This window comes from Heterocephalus glaber, unplaced genomic scaffold (genome assembly GCF_053883595.1).
Source record: "Heterocephalus glaber isolate CG9 unplaced genomic scaffold, H.glaber_assembly_v1.0 deba00000071, whole genome shotgun sequence".
Classification (NCBI taxonomy): domain Eukaryota; kingdom Metazoa; phylum Chordata; class Mammalia; order Rodentia; family Bathyergidae; genus Heterocephalus; species Heterocephalus glaber.
Window position 1 is genome coordinate 35,339,356 of NW_028258137.1, and position 20,163 is coordinate 35,359,518.

At 41.0% G+C, this 20,163-nt stretch overlaps 1 protein-coding gene and 1 non-coding gene across 4 annotated transcripts in view; one reads left to right on the top strand and one right to left on the bottom strand.

Moving 5' to 3' along the window:
- Positions 1-20,163, bottom strand: part of Tent4b (terminal nucleotidyltransferase 4B) — a 76,528-nt gene that overhangs the window by 13,106 nt on the left and 43,259 nt on the right. For all 3 annotated transcript variants that reach the window (XM_021260942.2, XM_013073354.3, XM_004847953.4), the window contains exons 2-6: positions 9,417-9,540; positions 7,167-7,213; positions 5,677-5,797; positions 4,829-4,936; positions 364-492 (exon numbers count right to left, since the gene is read on the bottom strand). In XM_021260942.2, coding sequence (XP_021116601.2) covers positions 364-492; positions 4,829-4,936; positions 5,677-5,797; positions 7,167-7,213; positions 9,417-9,540 — 529 coding nt within the window. The remainder of the gene's footprint in view (positions 1-363; positions 493-4,828; positions 4,937-5,676; positions 5,798-7,166; positions 7,214-9,416; positions 9,541-20,163) is intronic.
- On the top strand, positions 15,565-15,693 carry LOC147830691 (small nucleolar RNA SNORA51). The gene has a single exon (XR_015449683.1). It is a non-coding gene; the product is annotated as a small nucleolar RNA SNORA51 (small nucleolar RNA).

The following is a 20,163-nucleotide window of genomic DNA, read 5'->3' on the forward strand; positions in this document are numbered from 1 at the left end:
GCAGTAGCTCTCAATCTTGGCCACGATTAGCTGCTTAGAAGACATTCTTATTTTTTGCATTTATACTACCATTTACACTTATGGAAACCAGACCACACCTTGATTTGTTTTTTTGTAGTACTGAGCATGAAACGCAGGAAGTGTTGAGCTACATCCCCAGCCCTTTTTATTTTAGTCTGAGACAGAGTCTTGTTAAGTTCCCCGTGCTGGCCTTGAATTTGTAATCCTCCTGCCTCAGCCTCCTGAGGATGGGATCAGCCATATGCTGGCATATTAAAATTTGCAGTGAAAAGTCTCAAGTAACATTAAAACAACACGTTTTATTTTTAGTAGACACCAGCATGGCACACCCATGTGACTTACCTGAAGGAAACTGACAGCCATTAAAAAGAGACTATAAGAACCAATTCCACCTGTAAATACTTCATTAAGGTCCCTCTGTAATAAGAATTGTTTCAATACTAAAACCAGGTATGGCAATACAGGATATTTCTGAAAAAGAAACAAAATTATCCTTTCAATAAATACCTTTATTAATAATGTAAGCTGCAGCCATTAGCTGGGGCATAAATTGGTCCATATATTACAAAATTTGGTAGAGACGTGCAATAAACTTCATTTTCTATTTTAAGGGTAAGCTGTTTAAAAAATGAATTCTAAGTAATTAAGGATTTCCTTTTTACTCTAAACTCTAAAACGTGGTAACATGGATAAAGCTACCTGCTCGCTACAGGACAGAAACATTATTTATCTGATGATGCTCATCCCCAGCTATGACCACAGCCCTGTGGATCCTTGTGTGTAAAGAGTACAAGGACAAAACTTCTCAACATGTTAAAGCATTAAATCAGCAAAGTTTTTAAGGGACCCATTTTCTTAGGCCATGCTGCCCTGTGTACCAGGGTCCTTCAGATCATTCTGCTGCAGGCTGGTGCATGAACGGTCTTCCTGTTGTCTTCCATATGGTCTGATGAGTACACAGATTGTTCCCTTCCACACTTTACACAGAACAGAGTGATGCTACCCCTGAGCACACCTGAGCTGGCAAGGACGTACAGCACGCGTCTCTTTTGGTCATGCACACATCCAGTGCACTCTCTACAACCCAGACCATGGGTAGGGATGCTGAAGGAAACAAAGAAGGCCCAAACATCTAGAAAAGTCTCAATAGTCATTTCCAAGGGACCTTGTGGTGGCTTGCATCTAGATGTCCCCTCAAAGCCTCATGCATTCATTCTCGGGCCTTCTGGAGCTGGCTGGATCTAGGGTGTGTGATACTGGGATTAAGGGCGTGTGATACTAAATTAGTCCACTGATTGGTTTAGCATAGTTTTGGGTATGGATAATGGAAAAGCCCACACTGGGTATGGGTGGCATCACCCAAAAGGCTTATATTACAGCCTGGATGGGTAACAGGGAAAGGGAGGCTTTGGGGCTTCCTGCTTGCTGCTTCCTGTCTACCCTGCCATGGACCATTTCTCCTCTGAGATGCCCTCTGCCATGCCACACTGCCTTGAAGCCAGACAATTATGGACTAAATCCCTACAAACCGTGAGCTGAAATAAATCTTCTGTCCTTTAACTTATGCGTGTTGGGTATCTTGTTCCAGCAATGAGAAAAAAAGATTTCTATTTTCTTCTCAACTCTTATCTCTGTATTTTGTTTTTGTTTGTTTGGTTTTGGTTTTGTGAAATATGGTATCAATATGTAGTCCAGGCTGGCCTTGAACTTGCTACAAATCCCAGCCTGGCCTTGAACTCATGATTGTCCTGATTCAAGTCTTCCATTATCTGTTTTCTAGTCTTTCAAAGTGAACAAGCATGGCTTCCATAAGAAAGAACAAAGTTTATACCTTTGCAAATTATATCAGTGTAAGCAAGAATGGACAAGAACAACAGAAATACGGAGAATAAGTAAGTGGGACAGATACAGTCTCTTTTTAAAGAACTCTCATGCAAATATCCAACCGAATTTTATCTGTACATACCCTTTGGCACAGAAATTTTGCTTCCAGGAATCTTCTTACAGTTATTCATGAGTGTAAAGAAAGATGCATGCTCTTTAATAAATGGTGCTGGAAAAATTGGGCTTCAACTTGCCAAAGATTAAAACTAGACCTGTATCTCTCACCATGCACTAAACTAAAATCAAAATGGACTAAAGATCTAAATATTAAAATAGAAACTCTGAACCACTTGGAACAGAGGTTAGGTAGAACCCTTGAAGACATCAGTGTAGGAAAAGATTTTATGAACAAAACCTCAGTTGCCCGTGAACTAGCACAAACAATCAACAAATGGGATCTCTTCTTATTAAAAAGCTTCTGCACAGCAAGAGAAACCACCAGCAGTGTGAAGAGACAATCCACAATGTGGGAAAAAATCTTCACCTGCTCTTCCTCAGACAAAGGTCTACTATCTCAAATCTATAAAGAACTTAAAAAGATCAGACCTCCCAAATTTAAGGACCCAATCCAAAAATGGGCATCTGAAATGAACAGACATTTCTCAGACAAAGAAGTAGAAATAGCAAATAAATACATGAAAAAATGTTCAAGGTCACTGGTCATTCGAGAGATGCAAATGAAAACAACGCTGAGATTCCACTTCACTCCAGAAAGAATGGCTGCTATCATGAAATCAACCAATAACAAATGCTGGCGGGGCTGTGGGGAAAGAGGAACCCTGCTCCACTGCTGGTGGGAGTGCAGACTGGTGCAAGCACTGTGGAAATCAGTATGGAGATACCTCAAAGAAGTAGGACTGGAAATCCCATTTGACCCCGCTATTCCACTGCTGGGGAACTTCCCCAAAGAATTAAAAGAATCATACCACAGTGATATATGTGCACCCATGTTCATAGCAGCGCAGTTTGTAATAGCTAAAACTTGGAAACAGCCCAAATGCCCATCAACTGGAGGCTGGATAAAGAAAATGTGGTTTTTTAATAAAATGGAGTATTACTCAGCCATAAAAAATGAGAAATTAGAGACATTTATAGCTAAGTGGATGCACATTGAGGCAATACTCTTAAGTGAAATAAATAGGACACAGATGTGTAAATACCGAATAGTTTCTCTGGTGTGAGAAACTGAAAGTGTAAATAAGGACTAAATGTATAATAGGTCATGTGAAATAGGAAGAAAAGGGGCAAAGGGGAAGGAAGTGGGAGGGCTAAGGGAAAGGATAGAAGGGAATGGGATTAATATGAGAAAATGGAAAAATAGGAACAAAATTTTTGTAAATAGGGAGGGCTGGAGGGGTTGAAGGGAGGGCTGGGCAAGGGTGAAAAACAAGAACCAAGAGAGATTATGTAAAGGTGCAAATTTCCAATGATGAATGTCATTACATTGTATACCTAAAATGTACCAATTATTAGAATGAATAATCAGTAATGTAAAATAGGAATAAAAGGTCCAAAGGGGTAGGGGTAGTGGGAGGCACAGGGGAAAGGAAAGAAGGCAAAGGAAAAAAAATGATGAGAAATGGAAAAAATGGAAATAAAGTCTTTGTAAATAGGGAAGGGTGGAGGGCGTGAAGGGAGGGCTAGGAATGGCGAAAAAATAAGAACCAAGATGCATTATATAAAGGTACAATTCCCAATGAGAAATGTAATTGTGTTGTATACCTACAATGTACCAATAAAAGAATTTAATACAAAAAAAAAAAAAAAAAAAGAAAGATGCATGTACAGAAGCATAGTCATCAAGTGATTTTTGTAGTAGTGAGGGAAAAAATAAGTGGGCAACAGTGCTGGGGCAGTGAACTGAGCCCCTGCACCCTGACCAGGGATTATTACTGTGCAGCGAATAGAAAGGATGGAGCAAGGTTGGATGTGTACACATGAAAAATCCTCCAAAATATTTAAGAAAAGATCTAAGCCAGTAAGCACTTAGTAAGCTACTGCTTTTGTTTCAAATTTTCAAGAGAATAAACAAGCCAAAAACCAAAGGTGGATGATGGTAAGTTCTGTAAAACTGATCTAGGCTGACTTGCTTTTCACTGTCGTTATTATTACTGTTAAATCTGCTATCGTGCATAGTATTTTCAATTTTTAAAGTTTTTTTTTCTTCAAGAGAAAGTTTATATACAACACAACTCCAAAAGTGGGGGATCACAGATAATATATTTCCTTTTTCTGATTTCCTATGCTTGGTACATTTTCATGAGAAAAAAAATGTTTACAATATCACATAGTTAATATTTTTTCTTTTAGAAAAGGAAGGAACTGTAGAGTGGCAGAATAGACAGAAAAGATATTCTACACAAGCCAAATCACCTAATGCTTTTAGCTTGAGGGGAAAGCTAGCAGCTGTTTAAGTATCCAAAATGTTCTGAGGATGATGGTGAGAAATTTTTCCCCTAGTTTGGAAGAAAATAGAACAATGAAAATAAACTGTAACTATTTCAAGATAAAAGTAAGAAAACCTGCAGGCACCACCTTCTAAGTGACCCGGGGATTAAAATCAAGAAGAACGCTCCTTAGGGAGGTTCTTGATCTGAACTCTTGTTAGGGATTAAAAATAGACAGGAGTCAGCTACACAGCATGATCTCAGCCCTCAACTAAGCAAAAGAATCTAAAGCAGAGGATTTCTTCAAAAACACTCTCAACTCTGAATTCTTACCAAGGTTATGTTGTACTGTAATTACTGATCATTACAAGCAGAATCAAAGAAAACAAAACAAGTGCACAGAAAAGAAGCATTTGGCAGCAACATGCATATAGAAGTAGCTTAGTAAAAGATATCAGAACATCACCACAACAGACTCGCAGGACAGAGTTACATTTCCTAATCATCTTATCGAGCACACACACAGCGTCTCTGACCTTAGTAAAATCTTTGATGAGGTCTGCTGCTCTCACTCCATTCTGGACATTAAAGCTGATATCAACTTTCACTTCAGTAAAAGAATCTGTTAATTTAATAATAGGTACCTAGAAAGAGAAGAAGAGAAAAGGTAAAATAGCCAAATTAAATGACAAAATTGAGATGCTTGAGTTCTCCATGTTTTCACGAGAACTCAAAAATACGGTGTTCTGAATACTATGCACCACAGCTAACGTGTTCTTCCACAAAGAATTTATGTAACATATTTAGCATTTAACCCATGCAATATATTTTATAACTGCTATCAATAGAAATTTTGTTTTAGTGTCCAGACAACTTTATTTATTAATTTTTTAATTGTATATATTTCAAGTCTACAATATCAGGCGGTTTTGATATATTTATCTTGATATACACAGAAGTTATTACTGCAGTCAAATACACCGATCATTTCATATAATTACATTAATCGGCAAACAGCTGCATTAATTAAAATTCTGAAATCACATAACAAAAAACTTTCTCAACATTACACATACTTTGGAGAACAATTTCCAACTCAATATAAGATCAAGAATTATCAATATCAGGCACTATATGTTTCATTATCACCAAACTGTTTCTAATGAGAAAACTGCTAGATTCTTAACTCATAAATCTCTACAGAGTATTGCCGTATGTATAGAAAAAACCAAGTAGTATTATCTCCTAAACAGAGCACTTTTTATGCACAAGTACTGTGAAACTCAGAAATTGAAAGTACTCACAGTTCAAATGCACTCACCAAAATTAAATTTTAGAAGTTTCATTTGTAAAGAGATTTAAAGATGAAAGGCTGAGTACTTACAGTTGCTTTGTCTAGAACTTTCACAGAATCTTCATCTGCAACTTTGTGTTTCCGAAGGGCTTCTTCCAGAGTCCAGAGGGGCAGGTTCTCCCACTTCCCGAACACCACAAGATCAATGTCACTGAGCACAGAAAGCAAACGCAAAAGGCTGTGAAGAAGCCAGAAACTGGACCTGTTCAAACTGGCACAGAGGTCTGTGGACTTCGGCTTAGTACAATGACTACCTACTTCCCTCCCCAGCCAGCAAGACCAGTGTGTTGCTGCCAACAGTGTGGTTCCGAGGGGAAGTACGGGCTGGTGAGTTTAACAACCTCCTCTCAGTCACCTCACACACTTAGTGCTCAGGTAATGGGGTGATTTTGAAAGAAATAAAACCTCCAAGTGACCAATTAATGTTTATTCTTCATAGACATTTCCGGTATTAACTGTGAGACTTTGCTCTGTGGATGAGCGTGTGTAAACTGCAGGCTGTAGAGGAGTGTGTCAGCCTACTACCACTGTGTAAACACACACACATTTCCTTTCACACACACAGGCATCTCTGGAAGGAGATGTGCGAAACTGACACCAGGGGCTTTTCCAAGGAGGAGAACAAAGGGACAGAACAGGACTGAGACTCTTCAGTCTCATTATTTTTGTGCCTTTTCCAAATCTACACTATAGTAAATACGCTACCTGTTCACAAAATTCAACTAAATTTTTAGAAAGAGTTATTTTGATGAAGCTCAGAACCTAAATGAGGAGAAATATTAATGGGCTTGGAGTTGAATATTTTGTGGCTTTTGAAGGTCAGAGAGCAATGTGAAGAGTGGCAACTGCAAGGCTTCATCCACTTTAACACACTAAGTTAGGAGACAGTGGATGGGATCAGGCTCAAATAAAAAACATGACAGAATGTTTTTCCCTTATAAAGACCACATCATTTCAATTCTTAGGACTCATCCTTCAGGGAAACATGACCATCGCCAAAGAGGGGTCCACCCAGGCTGTGGGTCAGGAGAGCCCTTGTTAGAGAAGACTAAAATGGAACAAGGGTCCAAAAAAGGTCAAGACCTTCCTCAGAAGGGAGTTTTTTGGCTTGACTGTCTGACTTACAAGTGCTGAAACCATAGCTAGTTGCATACAATCCCATCCAGAAGTATGTCCGGCTCCACGCTTAACCTGGCATTTTATCACAATACTACATTGCATCCATGGCAGAGGTTAAGTGCTGGGGCTGACCAGTGCTCTGCATAGTAGTCAGGCTCTAAAATTAGTAACTAATTGATTCCACGGCTATATGTCCCTTTTATATCTCTCTGGTTGATGTCCATCTTGATACAATCATCAGAAGTAATAGTCTACTTTAAGGTAATTCAAATAAAATACAAGTGAATGAATTTGTTTCATAGATCTCATTGGTTTTGTTTCCACATTACACATTCAATGACCAAAATGAAAACACTCTAGAAAAATGTTCCATCCCTTGAAAGCTTCATAAATGTACTAACCTAGTAGGCAAATACAGGCCAGTTTTAAAACTTCCAAATATCTGGACCTGGGGAAAAAAAAGATAGCAAGGCATCAGTCAATCAAGTACCAATCTACAGAGAAAAAAATGTGGAGCTTTGCTGCCCTCTACTGGTATTTTTTTTAATATTACAAGAGCATTTTTTCCTAACATACTTCATAAAGCAGGAATCCTGTGTCTCATAGGTTGACATTCAGAATATAGCATTTTTTATCAGGTTAAAATATAAAATAGAGACTAAAATAGAAAACTTTAAAAATTAATATTCAGGCCTCTACTGTTTCTTTGTAATTCAGATATAATCACAAATCTTGTTTTTTGCTCTCCAAGCACAGGTGGTCTTACATATCACTAAATTAGGCTCAGGCTACTTCAGTGCAAAAGCAGCACAGCCCATGGCCAGCTCCACAGAGAACAACAGGGGCTTTCCTTGTAACATCACATGCAGTGCCATAAACTGGGACACATCCACCTCAACCCATGGAGGACAGTGGAACTCAGACAGAGATGTGAGGCACATAACTGCAACAAAGAACAAACGATGAGAAAAGTTCAGCCTCTGAGGTAAAATGGACCTGTGAACCTAACCTTGAGTTCTTCTCTTGGGAAAAAAAAAGGAGGTAAAATCACCCACCCCAGAAGGGTGAAAATGAATTTGGATAAGGGATGAGAGAGGCCATCCCCCTCAAGATGGAGCACATACTGCAGCGCCTCGCAGCCACCCTGGTCTCTGCCCACTAGATGTCAGCAGTGCCTCCCAAGTCACCACAGTCAGAAATGTCTAGCCACTGTCACATGTCACCTCCAGCTGCTTTCCTGAGCAAAATCTGTCCAGTTGAGAGCCGGTTAGAATCACACAGGAGAATTGCAGCATATGGCAGTTGCACAATAAAGTGTCCTTCCCCTTTCCTTTCCCTACAGTGTCATATTTGAAACGTCTTTTGTGAATTAGATAAAAACCATCCCAGCTTCTCCTACCTCCCTGGCTTCTCCTACATTGTTCCAGGAGAGTTTTTAAAAGAAGCTACTGGACACAAAATAACAGATTCTAAAATAATGTATTCTTTGAATGCACAAAACTGTAGAACAGAGCCTCAAAGGAGCCCTAATAACTGAAATATTAACTTAGTACCAATAACAAAACCCCCAAATAAGCAAAGAAATCCTGGGCAAACATTTTGTCTGGGGCTGGCCAGTCAGAGGAAAAACAAGTGTGAAGACAGAGGGAGAGTGGGTGTGGTGGTGCACACCTGTAATACCAGCACTCTGGGAGGCTGAGGCAGGAGGATACTTAAGTTTTGTTTTTGTTTTTTTTGGTGCCAGGGATCGAACTCGGGTCCTTGTGCTTGCAAGGCAGGCGGCAGAACCACTGAGCTAAATCCCCAGCCCCAGGAAGATAGTTAAGTTTGAATCCAGCCTCTGCAACTGAGTGAGACCCTGTCTTAAAAAATAAAAAGGGGTGGGGATGTACCTCAGTGAGGAGGTTAAATCCCCAGTACCACAAAAGAGGGGATGGGACAGGGAAGACTTATGCCTGCATTTGCCCAGGAAAATGACAAAAGACATGACTTTTTTTTTTGGTACTGGGGATTGAACTTGGGTCCTTGTGCTTGCACAGCAGGTGGCAAAACCACTGAGCTAAATCCCAGGCCCCTACATGACATTTTTGTTTAGCTAAATGTGGTGGTTGGAATAAAATAGTGAGGAGAGGTTGATAACTACATCCAGTGAACAGACAACTATAGTAAGGTTTGATTTGTCTGTCTTCTCTTTATTCCAGTGATTCCTAAATTTAGCTCGTCTTTATAGTAGTTGCTATTCAGCACTGAGAAGGAAAAAAAAAAGGCTTAAGGCATCTGAGCCAATGAAAATAATCACCAAGTTCCAAATTCTAAAAGCTGCAGAAAAATTATCTGCCTTCAAGATTTAATTAGGCTGGGAGTGGTGGCACACGCCTGTGATCCCAGCACTCTGGAGGCTGAGACAGGAGGATAACTGTGAGTTCGAAGCTACCCTGGGCTACATAGTCAATTCGAGGCCACCCTGCACTACATCATGAGACTCTGTCTCAAAAAATCAAAAACAAAACAAAAGATTTAACTAGACCCTAACTCTACAGAAGCATTCCCTGCACACAGGTGTCTGTATGAGACACCACCAGGTCAGCCTCCATCCCATACCCATGGACAAGACCTCATCCTAAGCCCCAGCCACTGGGGCAGGGACTCACGTCAGCGCTGGGCCACAGCTCCTTAATCACACTCTCGATCCTGCTCACCACCTCCATCCGCATCTTCTCCTCCTCAGGCCTTGGAGACATATATTCATAAAAATCACTGATTTCTTCATGCAGACTAAAGACAAAAGCAGAAAAGTGAATATGAGCAGGGCCAATCTAATGAGAAATCACTTTCTTAAGTAATCTTCTCTAATTAAGACTTACAAGATAATTCAGCTTATGACCTTATATTTATAGATTTTACCTCAATTTTAATGTTAGAACTCAAGCAAAGCTAAAATGGGAATGTACAAGATTAATCAAAAAAGCCACAATAATTAAATAAAATAAGAAATTCCCTGTGTGGAGCACTTTCTGGCTGCTGGTGATTTTTAAAAAAGAAAATAAAAACATGCAGGCCCTGGTCTCTGCCTTTACACTTAAGATCCAGTAGGCACAAAACAAGAAGACACTGAACACAGGGGACATATGCAATCTTCCTGTTGGTGGGCACCAGCCCTCCTGCCTCCCTGCAATCCATTTCTCACAGGGAGAAAAATAGTTATGTCTTTCACAGCACTTGCTTAATCAATTGTCAAGTGAACACGTCAGCCAGGGAACATCTGGAATGTGTAGAAAGAATGGCTGGCAGACAAGGGCTCCAGGAGGAGCTCACAACTCCCAGAGACCAAGAAGTATAGTGGGCTACGGTGGGCTACGGTGGTGGATGATGAAAGATGCCTCTGGAGTGGATGGCAGGATGTGGGCATAGGAGGCTTTGAAGGACAAGCTAAGAAGCCCAGGCTGGCTGGGGCTAGGGAAGAACTCAATGGTAAAGAGCTTGCCCAGCATGCCTGTGACTGTGGGTTCAATCCCCAGCAACACAGAGACACATACAGACACACACACACACACACACAAGGATAGTTAGTTCAGTTCAGTTCAGACTTTCCCCTGTAGCAATAGAGAGCTAACTTTCTGAGGGTGGAAGGAGAGACTGACTGCAGAAACACAACATTTGACAATTAAACTGGCAATTGTGCAAACCTATGATTGGGTAAAGGGCCCCAAATGGGTGCAGGGAACAGATTACAAATGAATGATTGTTGGTCTGATGTGGCAGGAGAGCAAGGGGCTCTAGAAACATCCCAGATGACAGACATATGGCCAGGCTTTGGGAGAGATGGCAGAAGTGAAAAATGGGGGACCAAGGAAAGTACTGGCCAGGAAACAGGACAAATGGGCTGCTAATGAGCTGAATAAAACAAATGCTGTGGGGCAGAAGGGGATGGTGGCAGCATCCCTACAAAGTCCTGAGACTGTGGAGGGCTTTCTGTGGAAAAGCTTCCCTTGAGTGCACCTCCTGACCACCTGTGAGGTTGGCTACAGGAGAGGAGGGAGAAGCGGGTCAGAGCAGTCACACCACCACCCGGCTCAAGAGAAGGAAGCTAGAAGCACTGAGAAAACAAAAATGATTTTGAGGAAGGAAAAAAGATCTGTGTCCCAACCTCCACTGGATAGAACTTTTGCTACATGGAATGCTGATGCCTTTTAAAATATGACTGATTAAGCAATCAATAGTTTCTGTGCTTGTTTTGATGTTTTGTCTTTAGAGTCAAAAAACTTGAGGGCAAATGTGTTCCCTTGGCCAAGTGACTATGGCTCTTGGTGCTCTTGGCTTCTGTGTGCTCAGGTAATACACAGGACTGGCAAGCAGGACCCTGCCTATTTGCCATGCAATACTGCAAAGATCTGGATTTTAAACTCCACAGAGTTCTGAGGGTGACTCCAGAAAGATCACAGCAGAGTCTGGTGTTTACTTGGTGTGCTTCTGGACACCTTAGGGTCTTTAATTTCTAGAGTTTGGGTTTGTTTTATTTCAAAGGTTCCCAAGTTTTACTGTATGCTCTAAAGTTATCCCCCTTTAGCTTCTTAAAGACAATACCTAAAAGAAAAGGGCTTCAAGAGTATATAGCTTGTGGGCCGGGGATTTAGCTCAGTGGTTTTGCTGCCTGCTGCACAAGCGCAAGGACCTGAGTTCAATCCCTGGTACCAAAAAAAAAAAAAGAGTATATAGCTTGTGTTACTCTCCAGCACAGTCTGGCAGCAAGAATGGGGACCACAAACAGCAAACCATACAGGATGCTTCTCACCTCACTGGATAGGATAATCTGCTATGATCAGTTTATTTGTATTTATTTGTATCAGTTTATTGTATTATATTGTAGTTCTAAATCAGATTTCCAAAAATATTTGTATTCTAACCAATTGAAAAAAAAATCCATTGAAGTTGACTATATCTACTCTACAAAGGGCCCCTCACACATTTTCTTTTCTTTTTCTTTTTTTTGGTACCGGGGATCAAAATCAAGACCATGCGCTTGTGAGGCAGGCACAGTGCCACTGAGCTAAATCCCCAGTCACACATTTTCTAATTCAAATATAGGCCCCCCCCCAAAAAAAAGTTACCCCAACTCTAAGTTAATGTTCATAAGAAAATGAATGACAATCCAGTTTCTAAACATTATAGAGTGCACACGTTCAGACCTTAGGAAGAAATGGGCCTGTAAAGCACAATCCCTGTCCTAGGTAATTTCCATCCAGCAATGAAAAGAAAAGCCACCTAAAGTTGTTTGTGGAGGATGCAACATGTACATCCTGCACTGTTCCACCACAAGCAGGTTTCCGGGGAAAGCAGAGATTTTTCCAGGACCACCACTGCCTAGAAAGAAAGGGACTGCTTGCAGGATCCTAAAGTCCCTGTCACTGTCTGTGTAAATAAAGTCCAATATAAAAGGGGTTTCTGAACTTGATGAAAAGTTACAGAACAATCTAAAATTTTCTTTCAGTGCTGGGATTCTAGGCTTCCTATTAGCATATTAATTTGGAGAGAAATTATTAAAGCTTTTACAATAAACTCTTCAAGCAGAACTACCCTCAATATACAATAATATTCCATGGAACTATCATCTTTTATTAGTGTATGTTTGCCATACCAGAAGAGGGGACAGAGGAACAAGGGAAAGAGCAGGATTATTAAAGCAAAAAACATATGTAAACAGTAAGAACAAGAGGCCCCACTTCAGGTCTGCCATGATCTTCCTACACCAAGCACAAACCTCTCTATCTCCAAGTAGGTAACTAGCCACATGTAAAACATTAACAAGTAAGTACAAAATCTTGGCACACTGAAGTGATCAATTTTCAGTACAGATTTTTAAATACTCTGAGGGGCTTCATGGATTGAGCAGGTTTACTGCTGTGTAATTTGCTTCATAAATTTAAATCTGTCTTTGTGTGTGGCACACGTCTGAGTGCCAAGATGACTCAACAGAAGGAGACCAGAGGCATTCTGTGAGGAGCTTCCGTGTGCTGATATACCTTTATGCCCGACAGCATCCAACCCTGCAGAGAAAACTTCAGTGTATCCATGTTTGTTCCAAAACTCAGTGAGACTCATTACTAAGTACTGCTCAACATCATATATGGAGCCTTAGTTTCTTGTATGTGTTAAGTTGCAAATCACAGCTCTTCTATGATCTGAAGTCATGCATGACCAAAATACTATGCTGTGAAGTTGTGAAATTTATACTGGTCTTTGTCCCCCTTTCCTGGTACACAACTCCTAAAATCCTTGGACTCTCCAAAGTGGTCAGGACCTTTTTCCATGCTAATGAGTTGATTGAGGGCTGGCAGCCCCTCCTCAGCTACAGGATGGGGACTGGACTAGAGCTTAGAGCACATTATCAATGGCCAGTAGTTTACCCAATCAGGCCTATGTAATAAAGCCTCTAAAAAACCCCCAAGAGCTTCAGGACGAGGGACCGGCTGGGGGCCTCCAGGAAGGAAACCAAGCCCTTACTGGCCCAGAGGGTAGTGCATCCAACCCCACAGGGCAGAAAAGCTCCTGCCCTGCCCAGTGCCAGACCTTGCCCTATCTCTTTATCTGACTGTTCATTTGTATCCTTTAAAAATCCTTAATAGGGCCGGGGATTTAGCTCAGTGGTTCCGTTGCTTGCCTTGCAAGTGCAAGGACCCAAGTTCGATCCCTGGTACCAAAAAAGAAGAATCCTTTGTAAAATAAACTGATAAAGCTGAACTTGGTGGTGCACACCTATACTCCCAGCTACTCAAGAGGCTGAGGCAGAAGAAGCCCAAGTTTGAGGCCAGGCTGGGCAACTTAGTGAGACTCTGACTCAAAAGTTTTAAAAAGGACTGTGGATGTGGCTCAATGTGCTTGCCTAGTACACTTGTGGCCCTGGGTTTAGTCCCAGTACGGCTAAATAAATAAATACTAATAAATGCTAATAAATGTTTTCCTGAGTCCTATGAGCTGCTCTAGCAAATTAGCTGAATCTAAGGAGGAGATCACAGCAATCCTAATTTATAGCTGACTGCTTAGAGCATGGATTAAAAGACCACCTGGGGCCTGCAGTCAGCATGCAGAGTGGGGCTCAGTCCAGGACCCAGCCCTCCCTTTGGGATGTCACATTATCGCCAGGGAAGCAGCACTGGAAGTAGTTGAGTTAGAGGACACCCTGCTAGTGATTGCTTGGTTGGTGCATGTGCAAAAACACCCACACACGTGGTCACAGAGGCCAGTCTGGGCTATGAGAGCATAGGAGAAACAGTTTCTTTTCTCCTCCATTTGGATGTCAGTATTTTTTAAAAGGGAAAGTAAGCAAGAAAACACACTGTTCTCTGTTTACAAAAGAAAAGTAATATAAAAGTAATATGATGAAACAAGTACCCCTAAATAACCTGAGAGACAGAGACAGAGAGACAGAAACAGAGACAGAAACAGAGTAAATTAATTTGCTGGTAAAGAATTTATATTATTCTCAAAATTAATAACACAAAAAATTTAATGTAACAAGGTGTCCAAAAAATAATTTCCATGTTTAAAAAAAAAAAACAACTCACAGTTATATAAGTCAAGCAGAATCTTAGGAGAAAAAATCAGTTTTGTTTTGAGTAAAGTTCTATCACAGATGGAAAAATGCTGGCCTTCTAAAATTATACTGAATTTTACAGTGCTCCTCATGGAGTAGAGAGGAAGTAAGGACATGGCCCTCAGAGGCTCAGTTTCTCCGGTATAAGAGGTGAGAACCCACTTCACACTCTCCCTAAGCAGCCCTGGGATGGGGTTGAGTTGCCAGGCACCCACAGAACCAGAGCTGAGGAGGAGGCCTTCCTTGGGTGACCCCACAGGCCCCTCTGCTCAGCAAGGTCCCGGAGGCTCATCTGAGCCTCTATTCTGGGGAAACAGGGAAGGCCCCTGCCTAGCCCACATGTCTGAGGCCCCTCCACATCAGGGTCAAACTTCCCTTTCCGCTACCAACTCCATGCTTCCAGGAAGGAACTGACAAAGTTCTATTCAGTAGCAGTCAGTCACAAGACACATGCCCCCACATTGTTTTCAAGGCCAATGATACCTAATTTTGAAAAGGATTTATGGAAAAGGCATTCACATAGTATGTGTGGGAGGATGAATTACTGCATTCCCTCCAGATGTGTTTGTATTAATAAATAACAAATGGTCAGGGATTTAGCTCAGTGGCACCACTGCCTGCCTCGCAAGCCCAAGGTCCTGAGTTCAATCCCTGGTACCAAAAACAAGTAACAAATAACATATAATTTTTAAAAATCTTCTCATGCTCCAGAAGTATTTCCACAAAGGAACCACGGTATCTGTACAAGGATGTTCACCATAACACTCATCATTTGGAATTCTAAAAACTTCAGATACAGCTGGGCATAGTGCTTCAGGCCTGTAATCCCAGCTACTTGGGAGGCTGAAGCAGGATGATCAGAAGTTCATAGCCAGCCTTGGCAACTTATCGAGACCTGTCTAAAACTGTTTTTTAAAAGACAAGGGGTATAGTTCAGTGGCAGAATAACCCTGTGTTCAACCCCAAGTTTCACTCACACAAAACAAATAACACAGCATCAATGTCCATCAATAGGATCCAATTAAATAATCCCAGGAAAACTTACTGACTTTCCCCTCATCACCAATAATCCTTGGAAAAGAATGAAGTAAAATTCCATGAGCCAATAAAGACCTAAAAGATGTTAAATTTATTTAAAAACAAAAAAACACAAATAACCATTTTTGCCTGACCCCTTGTATGCATTAAAAATACACAGAGAAACACAGGGCTTCCTGTGATTTCCAGGCTATGTTCTTACACTGACTGTACAGAAAGTGGAGGGAGAAGAAACCTCCTCCATCTACACCTCGACCCAGACCTGGCAACTTGTCTGTATCATGCGTGCAGAGATAAGGAGTGGGGTGGGGAGGAAAAAGAGACAGATGCAATATATTTCAGGGACAGGGATTTCTGCCTAGTGGAAGGTATTAGCTGGAGAGTTAGAAAGACTAACTTTTTACCTTTCTGTACCGTTATGTGCATGAAAACATTAAAAAAAAACAAAACAACACCAGCATATATTTGTCTGTTTTTCAAACAAGGATTACTGTCTGCTTGGTGAAATTACAACCATAAGATCTGTTGGCTTTTTTAGTTTCCCAAGTGAAAAATAGGAGTGTGTGCGCATGTGTGGACTCAGGTATGTGTGTATTCTTGACTATTCATGCACAGAAAGAGGTATAAAGATTCTAACAGTGATTAAATTCAGTGATTTGGGAGGGGAAAGATGTACTTTTAAAATATATATACATTTATATAGTCCACTTTTAAAAATGTTAATGACTACTGCGTATTTTAAAAACTAGAAATTTATAATACAAAATATTCATTAAAGAAAGCTAATGGTTTAAGGAGAAATATTTAGTTTAATAATGTAGCCATGCAAAAGGTTACACAATTCACAAGCAGTGGGGGCCCAAGCAGTGCAGAAGGGAATCAGTGGCCAGCCTGTGCGCACCATGGATCCCAACCTCAGGCACAGAAGTGGACATAGACACTACATTTGGAGAAGTTACTGTACATCTAATGTAGTTATGCACAGTTAAGTTTCTCCTGGTATCTGATTCAAATTTTCCAGAAATTTATATACTGAAGTGTGTGTGAACATGCAAAGCAAATTTCTGGAGGAATATACAGAAATTGCTGGCAGGTCTTTCCCCTGGGGTGGGACTGAGGGTTGAGGCAGCAGATCGCACCTTTTGTAATATCTAGTTTTTCTCAATGCATTCAGGCACCAAGAGATATAAGTAACTCAAACCCTAGAGCAATCTCAGGGTAATTTGAATGACATCTTCAAGAGGCTCTAATTCAAATTTACAAAGAAACAGTCACACACACATCCAGCTCCTGTACTTAACTACCAGCCAGACATGTCTCTTGAGCTGTCACCTCAAACCCAGCAAGAATGAAACAGAATTCCTGTCTTTCTCCCAATCCCATTCCTGCTCCTTGTACTTTCCTAAATGGATATTTCAGAGTATTCCCTGGTTCACCCTCATTTTTCTCTCTGGTTATATTCAAAGTCAAAATGAAAACTAAAACCAAAACCAAAGGCTTTCAAATCAGCTCTAACCCACATCTCGGCCACTCCCATACCTACCCTCCTGTGCCCAGTCCTTCTCCCGCTCTGGAGTACACTGCATGCTGTTCCCTTTCCTCCACTCACTATGTGCACTGCACCCCTCTTCCCCCAGTGCAAAACGCCACAAGAAAAGCCCCTCACAGGCAGGCCCATGGTTCTTACTATCCACACTCAGATGCCCCTCTTCTGTGAAACCAGGGGCAGAATGATGTTAGAGCCTCCTCAAAGCTCCTGGTGCTTAAGGGCCTCTTTACGGAGCTGTCAGCCCCTCCAGATCTCACCTGTGGGGAAGTGACCCTCCATGCACAGGCCAGATGGCCACAAAATGACCTTCCTTAAAATGAGCTCTGCCAAGAGAATGGATGCACTGCGGGGGTGGGGGGTGGGGGGGTGGACCAGAAGAGAGGATAATTTGGCCCAAGAACCACTGATGTCCTTTCCTTTATAACTAAAGAGAGAACCTACTTCTTAGAACGCAGCCTTAGGAAACATGTCTGCACATGATTAAAGCAAGCTCCAGGAAAATACCCACTGTAAGTATGTGATTTTTTTAAAAAAGCCAAGACTTAGAAGTATTTCAAGAATGGAATACTAAAGTCTGAATGACGTGCCTGATTCTGTAAGTACTGATAAGAATACCAGGTCACTTGACAAAAGCCATGCCTAACTAAATAGGAAGATGCCCAGTACCAACGCTGAAAAGAAAAAGCCCTCCCCTTCTTGTACTTGTGGACAAGAAATTTACAGCTGCAATAATTCTCACAATCCCCTCTAAGATTAAAAAGGGGAGGGGGACAAAACACAAATGATGATTTAAAAGGAAAGAGTGAGCCCACAGCTCTTGCTTTCATGAATGCAGCAGGAATTTAAAAAGGGTTATTCATCGCCAAGCAATGTCACATTTCTGTTAACCCCTCCCTGCACAGGACGCTGGAATAAAAGGGCAGAGAAGCGATGGAGACTTGTCTGTCTTAGACTACAAAGCTTATAGATTTTTTCTTCTAAGAGGTCCTCGTTCCTGCTTTCCTGGAGAGCGCATTCCTTCTAAATGCCATCACAGGTAGCTCTCCATTTCTAGACCACAGTTTTTCAGGACAATGGTTCAGGGAGAGTTTTTTAGTGATTTCCCCTCGTCTCTTTCCCCTTAAAAAGAGAGACAATGAAAACCTGGGTGACTTCTTCCACTCAGGCCATTTTTATCACCCAAACTTACCATTACTTCCAATCAGTTACAGTATGTATAAGGTAGAAGGAGAAAGGAAAAGAATATTTCTACTCTATAATTCTTTCCTCTTCCAGGAAAAATTCTGGATCTCCCCACCGCTTTGAGTAGACCTAACCAAATTTGGGTGAAGATAGGAAGCCTATGCTGGGCATGGTGGTGCACACCTATAATCCAAGCACTCAGAAGGCTGAGGCAGGAGGATCACTCTGTGAGTTCAAGGCCAGCCTGAACTACATAGCAAGACCCTATCTCAAAAAAACCCAAAAGTTAGCCTACAGAATGGTGGATAGTATCCTCCACCTATGGTCAAATATCTTGAGGGGAGGGAAAGCTTAGTTAATAAATGTATTCCTCAAATGGAAGGTTTTCAAATATTGTGGAATGGAGAAGGGCATGTTGATCCATTCCTATAATCCAGAATTCTGGGAGGCTGAGATAGGAGGATCCCTAATTTAAGCCCAACCTGGGCAACCTGGCAACTTAGCAAGACACTGTCTCAAATTAAAAAACAAAAAAGGCTGGGGATAGTGAGTGAAGGCCCTGGGTTCAATCCCCAGTACTGCAAATAAATAAACAAACAACAAAGTAAGTAAAATTGTTAAGTGGAAAAAACTCCTACATGAATAAATGAAGCTGTATCTAGTTACCAGGTCAAAATACCAATAAGAAATAGTTCAACCTACAGACTTGCTATAATGAAATCTGACATATTTAACTCACACAATTCTATTGCCACTTTTTAGTTCTCTTTGGTGGAAAGGCTGGTGTTTAAGAACAGACACTTCTCAGTAAGCAGAGACAAGCTTGTGTCACACCTTCCCCATGTCAGAGTACTGGTAAAGAAGCATAGGGACAAAGCAGGGGTCCTCACTTCCAAGAAGCCCTTCACAGGACAGTCACAATGTCCAGGGTTTACTGTCTACTTAGCACATAGTATACCTCCAAGAAATATCAGCTCTCGCTAATAATTAACAAATATTTAATTACAAAAGATAAAGAATGCCAGGGATTTAGCTCAGTGGTTCTGCCGGCTGCTCTGCAAGCGCAAGGACCCGAGTTCAATCTCCGGTACCGGAAAAAAAAAAAAAAAAAAAAGATGAAGACAAAACAGTGCAGGTAAGAATACATATAGGTCTAACCCAGTCATCAGGACATCAGTCTCAATTTCTGCTTTCAAGTCTGCCTTTTCTATGTGTTTCAAAAGGCCTTCTAAACCATGAGACCAAAAAACATCTGCCTATCAAGAGAATGAGAAAACAAACCATGTACTGGGGGAAAATATTCACCAACCTCTCACTGTTGAGCACTTCAGTTCCTTCTAATTTTTCACTGTCACGTGCTTATATCTGTACTTTACTCTAACTTTTCTCTAATAATAAATTCTTAAGACTAGTATCTGAAATACATCTAGAATTTCTTAAAATTCAACAATAAAGAGGCCAGGCCTGGTGGTACACACCTGTAATCTTAGCATTCAGGAGGCTGAGGCAGGGGGATTGCCATGAGTTTGAGGCCAATCTGGGCTACATAGTGAGTTCAAGTCCAGTCTGAACTATACAGTTAGAACCTATCTCAAAAAAAAGATGCCAAATAAGTATATTAAAAAGATCTTGGGCCGGGGATTTAGCTCAGTGGTTCCACTGCCTACCTCGCAAGCACAAGGTCCTGAGTTTGATCGCCGGTACCAAAAAAAAAAAAAAGAAAAAAAAAAAAGATCTTTACTATCATAAATCATTAGAGAATTGCAAATTAAAATGATACCACTATAAGAGTGGCCAAAACTCACCAGGCATGGTGGCCTACATCTGTAATCCCAGCACTCTAAGAGGCTGAGGCAGGAGGATCACAAGTTGGAGACCAGACTAGGCAATTTAACTACTTAATGAGACCCTGTCTCAAAATAAATAAAATTAAAAAATTTTAAATTAAAAAGGCTGAAATGTAGCTCTATATAAAGGCCTTTGGTTCAATCCCTAGTACTTAGTAACACACAACACACACACACACACACACACGCAC